The 8,410-nt window shown below is 42.4% G+C and overlaps 1 protein-coding gene across 1 annotated transcript; it reads left to right on the plus strand.

Annotated features, from left to right (window-relative positions):
- Positions 1–1,060: 1,060 nt before the first annotated feature.
- Positions 1,061–8,410, plus strand: LOC142083849 (retinol dehydrogenase 7-like). Its single transcript, XM_075153896.1, has 5 exons — positions 1,061–1,130; positions 3,720–4,037; positions 5,624–5,882; positions 7,125–7,288; positions 8,122–8,410. Exons 1-5 carry the CDS (start codon positions 1,061–1,063, stop codon positions 8,352–8,354), a joined length of 1,044 nt encoding a protein of 347 aa, XP_075009997.1. The 3' UTR covers positions 8,355–8,410.

Here is an 8,410-nt window from a genome sequence, read left to right on the forward strand (position 1 = left end):
ATGAAACAAAAGTGCAAAGCCCTGCATGTGCAGGAATAGCTCACCTAAGAGTGGGAGATGTGATGTGTTTGTGCCTGCGTATTTTTTCAATTTGTTAACTGAAGACCAGGGGTTTTGTAGCTCTGGCAGGATGACCAATTATTAAAGTTTGTACTTCCTAGACTCTGCAGAGCTGTTGGGTGATCTGTCAGAGCATTGTCTGATACATCTAAACCTTCCACTGAGTGCTACATGAGTGCTGTTTCTGAAGAACGCCAGTCCCTAAATTTCCCCTTGGCAGTTCTTCCTTGGCACGCCTGGCAGGTCACTAACCCATTACAGAGCACTGACTTCTGGAGGTTTGCACTGCCAGCACAGTGGCAGATGAAGGAATCCAAAGCACACCCAGACCCCAAACCTCACCCCAACCTGAGGTTCTTTGGCACGACTACCAAAGCAAACTTGCTGTGGGAGTAAAACAGTAACACACCCCTTCAATACGGTCTATGTGCTTCAGTTTCCTTTAGTGCAGAGAAGCAGAGGGATGCTATATTTTGCAGTTGTCTAAGGATCTTAAAGGGCTCTCGGTGTAGTCATGCTGCTTTTCTCTAAAATCAATTGCTTTTATAATGGCACTTGTCTAGGCATAAGAAGCCAAGCTCTATCCCAAGAGTTCTCAATTTGCCAGGCAAATATCAAAGTTTTAATGGAAAGTAGAATTTGCCTTTAGCTATTTACTGGCTACATTAGTAATCAGAATTCAATATTTATGAAGATATATCAATAGTCTTGAAATATCATGCTGACATTTTCTCTGGAAACACACTCTTTGCCACTCCAGGCAGCTATTTCAAAATCAATATGCCCCTGGAAGACAAGTGGCTTTTTTAGTGCTCCACAATTATCAAACTAGGAATATTTTGCATAACATAGTACATTTACAGAACTAGACAATTTTCTTGGAAGAAAACTTTAAGTGAGACTATTTTCTTTGATTCTGACCCCAGACTCCTTCCAGCAGCAACGACATCATCTGGCAGAATAAATACTGGCAGAAGGCTCCAGCAGAGCAAAACCCGCCATGGTGCTCGGCACGGAATGTCCATGTATTATCAGAGAAGGAGCACTGGTAACTCAGGGAGAACTAGGCGGTTAGGGATTAGAGGCTTAGGAAGACTGGCCCAGGGCTGATAGGGGAGAGAAGAACAACAGAGGCTTCACACAGCGCTGTCCTTTCAGCTGTCGCCCCTACAGCCCCTTGTCTTACAGCGCTTCTGTGCCAATTATTGCTACCTAAACACAGGGACTAACACTAACCAGAGCAGTCCCAGGTGTTTCTTTTACAGGAGCCAAGTAGGCATCCTGGCCAGACACTCCAGGACTTCTCCACAGAGACCAGTTTCAAATTTAACCTGCTTTCCAGTAGTGCAAGTTCATTGCCTGCTGCTTCCTCCCTACAGCACAGCCAAGGAAGGAAGGTGTGATTTACAGCTCCTGTTTCCAATTAGGTTAATCTTTTCCCCAAATCTCTAATTACTTCATTTAATTTTGTATTGGGAAAAAGGTGAATTGAGTCCTAAAATAATGTATCGCAGAACTAGCTTGCTGAGTAGCTTGCTGAGATTTATTGGCGTGGGGTTACAAGAACCTGCTGGTAGCAACTCCTCTCTCTCTTTGTGTCTAGCTCAGCCTCAAATCCTAAATCAGCAGTCAAAGGAAATCTCATTGCCTGGTACGCCGTTGCAAATGGACTGGGGGTATCTATGATCGGCTGTTGCAACATCCTGCTTTCAGACTTTATTTTACAGCACAAAAGCCTGAATTAGCCTGAGCTCTTTCACACAGTTTTAATGGCACTTTGTCAGAGCACACTCTGTGAGTCGTCTCAGAAAATAAATGCCACCAACTCATTGAAATGTTACAAAGATGATTCCAAAGTGCACACATTTCAGGAACACTGCAATCCTTGTCAGACTTAACAAGGACATTCACAGCAAAAAAGACAAGTGAAGTACCTGAACTAGAGGGCCGATTACATCAGCCTCAAAACAACAGTGAAGTGGACTGCTAAAATAACCAGTGCAGCCCAGGGATCAATCTAACACCCCAAAAATTCAGTGGGAGCCTGCCTGTAGATTGCAGTAGAAGGAGAAGCAAACTCTCATCTGTATATATTTGCTTAACATTTTCAAATCAGAGAGCATTAACCAGTAGCTCAGAAGTCCATACTGATGGCTATTGAGGCACCCAACTATGTAAAATAAAATCATTAAGTGGCAATGAATGTTGTCACTTGTTATAATTTATCAGCTATGTGACTGATTTAATTATTTAGTGAGAGTCCAACATTCATTATCAGATTCTGAGATTCCTTCCATTCCTACTTGGTGAGGTGACAGCAAAATTTAGAATCAGAATAAATCCAAATCACTCCATGAACTCAGTAGGAACAAGAACACCAGGCGGGCTCTAGCAACCAGGCCTAATACACTGGGCTTCCTTTAATATTCATGTCTGAAGATAGCAAGGATATTACACAAAAATCAGCCAAATGAATGCTTAACTTCAGACAGCTATGAGTTAGAGAAGACCGACCCCTTCCTCTCTGAGTACTTTTGGGATGTAAAAATAATCACAAATTCCTTTTTTCATTCTTTGAATACAATCACAGTTTAAAGGCCAGATGTCTGCACCTCTACACATATGTAGCTAACTAGAGCCTAGGTGACTGCTTAGCACCTCTAAAAAAGGTTCTCTTTAACAGGATGTCTGGAAAATGTTTACCAGCCTTCCCATAAATATTGGTTTTAATGAACTATTTTGGTTTAATTCTTGCACAAACCAAAAATACAAATAGAAAAACAGTAATCAATCATCAATATTTTAGATGGCAAGAACTGTATTCTACATTTATCAAAAATTTTTGTAATAAGCAAACAGTATCCTCCCCACCAAAGTTCGGAAACCTTGTGTTCCGTCAGTGTTTTTTTTTTTTGAGGGCAACATCTCCATGCATTTCCCCATTTCTTTATACAAACACACTTCCTATATTCTACTGATATTCTACTGTGCTGTGTATCAGTGTCAAACAGGCAATGAGGAAGGAGACAGAAGACTCAGGAACTGCCCCAAAGTCTACCTTGTCTAAGGGGCAGAAAGCAGACCACTCACCATCACACAACACGAGTCACACAACAAATTAATCATCAGACCCACCACTACAGCTTAGGCTTTTCTGGTTGTTCTTGGGGTCACTCTGCTTCCGTGCTACAGATTAGAAGAGCAGTCTGGGTGGCATCATAAAGGCGGTCAAAGAGAATCATCCTCTTCCCAGAGGAATTCCTCTCTCCAGTATTAGCACAAATAATCACCAGTGTCCACAAAAAACTCCAGACGCTACTGTGAGAACTGATGCAGTCATTCCTTTCAGTCTCAAACGTCCTGAAAGGACAGGGCTGACTAGAAAGATTGGTCAACAAAGCTTGAAAACAGTGGAAATCTATTGAAAAAGAATATAGGGAAGGGTTTGCCAAGGCATGTATTATTCATGGATCCCGATCACATTGTGCCAAAGCTTCCAGCCCTGCTCTTCCCTAACTTACAGTGAGCTGGAAGGGCCGCAACCAGAAACAAAGCCCCTTACAGGAATTGTGTCTGAGGAAGTTGAGGGGTTGGCTGAGCACATTTGCTTCATTGCATTTCTAGATCATTAACGTATTTGCTTTAGCTCTCACTTTCAGACTCACTGCACATAGCAATTTTGGCTTCCGTACTTTCTCTTATCATTTACTGGCTCATCAGAGACAGTCACAGCGTGAGAAACCGGAGTGGCAAGCATGTCTTCATAACAGGCTGTGACACCGGACTTGGAAACTCACTGGCTAAATGGCTTGACAAAAGGGGATTTTGTGTCATTGCTGCATGTGCCGCAGAAAAAGGAGGCCAAGAGCTACAGTCCTGCTCCTCACTTTCACTGAAGACAGTGAACCTGAACTTAGCTGACTCCAACAGCATTGCCAGGGCTGTGGTGTTTGTGACCGAAGAGACAGCTGGCAAGGGTAAGTGGCAAGGTAATTTCCCAGAAAAATGATTCAATATAACCAAATCTGGTGTAGCTAAAAGTTCTGGTGCCTCTCCACTCTCTGCAGAGGCATTTTTTGTCTTACTGATGAAATGCATTCACTTTTCAGTTCTGTCATTTCTCAGTTCAGAGAGATTCTCTCCAGCAATGCTTTTGGGCTTCTCCTGGTTTTCACCAACAGGGTGCCTAAAAATCTAGTTGCTCAGTCTATTAAAACCAGATCATTCCCAGGTGTGTTTTTCAGACTCCTTTTGGTGCAGTTGAAGAACCTCGTGGGGGGAAGGTGCTACCTGGTACCAGAAAGAACTTTCTTGACAATAAAACCAGCCCACCCAATTAAAAATGACTGGTGCAGGGCTTCTTCAGCCCTCCTCTAGTAAGCAGAAGAGTGTTTTTACATGGCTGAGTAAGTCTGGCTTTTGCAATGCACACAACAGTTGCCCTGACTGTAACAGTTAAACGCTGTTTCAGCCAGTTTTCTTAAGAGTTGTTACATAGGTAGCTCTCACTACTGCTACCATACACCTCTGAGCACTTGTCTGAAAGAGGAAGAGATTGTGTATGGAGTTAAAAACAAGACTTAAGTATTGGTTTTGGCAAAGGGCAATAAAAAGATCTGCGTGGTAACTATATTCAACCGTGGCAATACATATTTCTTTCTCAGCACCAACAGCTCAGACTAGACATTTGTAAGGGCCGCCAAAGGGGATCACAGCACTGCAACTACCAGCTGTAATGCAGTTATACCAAATATTCAGTAGGCTTGTTAATTAACTACCTAAAACAGCAAAACACGTATCTTCTACCAGTATGATTTCCTCAAAGTTTGTAAAACACTGTTGGTCTCATCATGACAGTTCCAGACCATTCTTGAATGCAGTGATTGAGGGAAGGGCAACATAATCATTAGTGCTTACCTCCTCCGGCAGGCCCCTGCTCCCAGCGTGTGGAAAGCTGCACGTTCTTGGTCGGGGTAACCACCGCTAATGCTGTCACCTCAATCTGAGAAACTCTTTATGGAGGCTGAGTGCTGGACTTTCAGCTCCTTTCAGGCACAGGCTGTCCTCAGTAAACTCTTGGAAGCGTCACTATTTATCTAAAGTTCCTCAAGTAATTTATAAGGCAATAAAGCAGTGTTATCAATACACAGGGTTAAGCTAATATTTTTAAAAGCATTGACTAATTCCGCACATCTGGTTCAGACCTTTAGACCCCAACCCAGAAAAATCAGTCCCACTTTTTTGTAGACTCTGATTTTCACATGAATGTAAGTGCATATTAAGAGCCCACATACTTGAGCAGATCTGGATAATAAAGCCCCGTGTGGTGGCCCATATCTCCAACCAAAATAGTTTTCCCATGCTCTTTTAGAGTCATTGCCTAAGGCCTTCAGCAACTTTTGCCAGGTGTACAGAGTAGATCTTACAAGTAAACCCCAGACAACTGTATTCATCTCACTAAAGTTTTTGCAAACTGTGTGCTTGGTTCCCAATGCTACATATGAAGGTATCTAGGGTAAGATATTGCCACATACTGAAATAGATGGTTTTGTAATCCTTTTAGGGCTTTTTGGCTTGGTGAGCAATGCTGAAGGAACAGCACCTGTAGCACTCACTGACTGGCTGAGGATTGAAGACTTCCATTCAGTGCTGGATGTTAGTCTGCTGGGATTGATTGAAATCACACTCAAGCTTCTGCCACTTCTGAAAAAAGCTGAGGGAAGAACAGTCAATCTAATTAACGCCAAAGGCCTCATGGCTTTTGTAGGGGGTGGCTACAGCCTGTCCAAATGGGGCATGGAAGCTTTCTCTGACACTTTACGGTGAGTAGCTAGAAATACAAGCATGAATCCAAGAACAGATTCCAGATGTGCTGAGGAAGGGTGACTGTATGTTTGCCCCTCTTGCTTTCTCTCTGGGAATCCTCCCTAAAGGGGGAAAGGAAAATAAGAGGATGTTGGTCACTTGTTTGGGATTTCAATCTCCAGTACTATGAACAGACCCACCAGGAAACTGCACTGGGAAAAATGTTGATATCCTGGACAAATGGCTAGCATGCAGCTTTCAGGCATGTGAATCCAGTGCATACATGAAAGTAAATCAACAGTGTAGCCTGGTCAGACACCCAGAGTTTCCTGGGCAAGTTGTACTTGTCCATTTACAATCCATTTTATTTTGCTCTAATGCTCCACAACAATCTGAGCTGAGTGATTCCAGGCAGCAACCACATTACCAAACGTAACTTCAGAAAATTAAGCTGAGCACCCTTCACTGAAGCCAGATGTGTTGTACTGCCTTGAGAAGGCTAAGACCTAGCCCAGCGAGTCAAGTCTTCACAAGGACTAGGAAAGTTGGTTGCAAACCATTATGAATGCTTATATAAAGAAAGCATCTGCCCCAAGGAAATATAATATAAACTAACAGCTAATGTACATGTGGTCCATTCCTTTGCACACTTTGGAACGTAGCTGCCTGGGTCTCTTGAGCTGCCCAGCAAGACAAAGAGGCCATTTTCATCCCAAAGGAATTGCATTGCAACTCAAAATTACATAGAGGGAACCACGCTTCCAGAAAACACACTAACCTTTATTGCACTAACATTTAATCACTTAACCATAGGCATTTAACTATACAATGGAGAACAAAGTTTTAAACCAATTGAAAATTTTTGCTCACTTTTACTTTTTCCCAGGCACTTTAATAATCTGCTCCTGCTGGAAGCTGAAATGATGCAACAGTATTTGAAATAGTCAAAAGTTTTAGTTTGATAATACATGGCTAAGATGCAGCTGGCTGTTGCATCCTTTGCATCAGTCCAACACAAACCACACAGAAAGCTGTGAATCTACCTGACACTGCTTTTTTTCCTCAGAGTTAATTGCCTGCTGTGCTTTTATAGGATAGGTACACTGAGAATTTGAACATCTCAAAATTATTCTGACCTTTGAAGATAAGAATCAAATTCTCAAATATTCATTTATGTGACAGACTTTCACCTGACTTATGTTTAATGGTTATGGCATTATTGGGTAGTCAGGGATAGTTACTGGGTTTTTTTCTTCTAGGATAGAGATGCAGCATTTTGGAGTGAAAGTAAGCATTGTTGAGCATGGTTTCTTTAAGGCGGGAGTAGTTAATTCAGATGTCATCAAGAAATACCTCTTAAGACTTTGGAACAGACTGACTCCTGAGATCAGGGACTCTTACGGAGAAAAATACTTTGTTGAATGTAAGTATAAAAAGGACTGTATGAAAGCTCAGGGGGGATATTATCAATGTATATAAATACCTGAAGGGAGGCTGTAAAGACAACAGAGCCAAGCTCTTTTCAGTAGTGCCCAGGGATAGGACCCGAGGCAATGGGCACATGCTGAAACACAAGATGTTCCTGCTGAACATCAGGAAACACATTTTACTGTAAGGGTGACTGAGCACTGGCACAGGTTGCCCAGGGAGGTTGTGAAGTCTCCATCCTTGGAGATATTCAAAAGCTGTCTGGACATGGTCCTGGGCAACCTCATCTAGGTGACCCAGCTTGAGCAGAGGGGGTTGGTCCAACCTCAACCAATCTGTGATTCTGTGAACGTTTGCTGGACTTCATTAACTTCCATTAAGAACACATTAGCTGACTATTCTGGACTCTATGTATGTTAGATGAGGCCTGCGCTATTAGTTCCCATATGAGATTGGTGAGATGTGACATCATGCTACCATCCTTAGTCCCTCCCTACTTAGAGGTAGAATACCCAGGGGGAATGAATTGCTATGACCATAAGCTAAGTTTATGGCTTACTGATATCTGAAAAGTTGTGCTGTGTCACGCTGCACTTACTGTAGGGAACATCTGGCTCACAATATGGGCCAGGGATGTTTCTGTTTATTGGGCTCTTGGGTGTTCTGCAGCCTTTCTGGTCTCTGCTCTGCTGTAGCTATACTGGTCTCAATACTTCAGCCAGCAGTTTAAAGCAAGCCTGAAGCTGTAGCCAAACCTTTCAATATAAAGAATCCTCTCGCAGAGGATGTTGCATCTAAATGCTTTCAGGTTTATTTTCTTCTTTACAGATATGAAAGCTCAAAGATCATCAATGAAAAGACTGTGTGACTCTGATATTTCTAAGGTTATAAAATGCGTGGAAAATGGCCTGATAGCAAAGTACTCCAGGACACGATATGGAGCTGGATGGGATGTAAAATTCTTTTCGCTGTTTCTCTCCTATGCCCCAAGCTGTTTATCTGACATGCTGCTCTGTATGACGTTTCCAGCTCCAGCAGCTAGTGGGAGATCAGTTCCTTGAGTTCTAATTAACATTTAGTATTAAACCAGTATCAGCTCCATGGAAATAAATATTAA

The sequence above is a fragment of the Calonectris borealis genome, chromosome 6 (genome assembly GCF_964195595.1).
Source record: "Calonectris borealis chromosome 6, bCalBor7.hap1.2, whole genome shotgun sequence".
NCBI classification, from domain to species: Eukaryota; Metazoa; Chordata; class Aves; order Procellariiformes; family Procellariidae; genus Calonectris; species Calonectris borealis.

Excerpts from the sequence above, each read along its gene's own strand:
- LOC142083849 (XM_075153896.1), top strand. The coding sequence starts at position 1,061 with ATGGTGCTCGGCACGGAATGTCCATGTATTATCAGAGAAGGAGCACTG. Across the intron at positions 1,131-3,719 it reads AACTCAGGGAGAACTAGGCG|ACTCACTGCACATAGCAATT; the intron begins GTTAGGGATTAG and ends TCTCACTTTCAG. Across the intron at positions 4,038-5,623 it reads CGAAGAGACAGCTGGCAAGG|GGCTTTTTGGCTTGGTGAGC; the intron begins GTAAGTGGCAAG and ends TAATCCTTTTAG.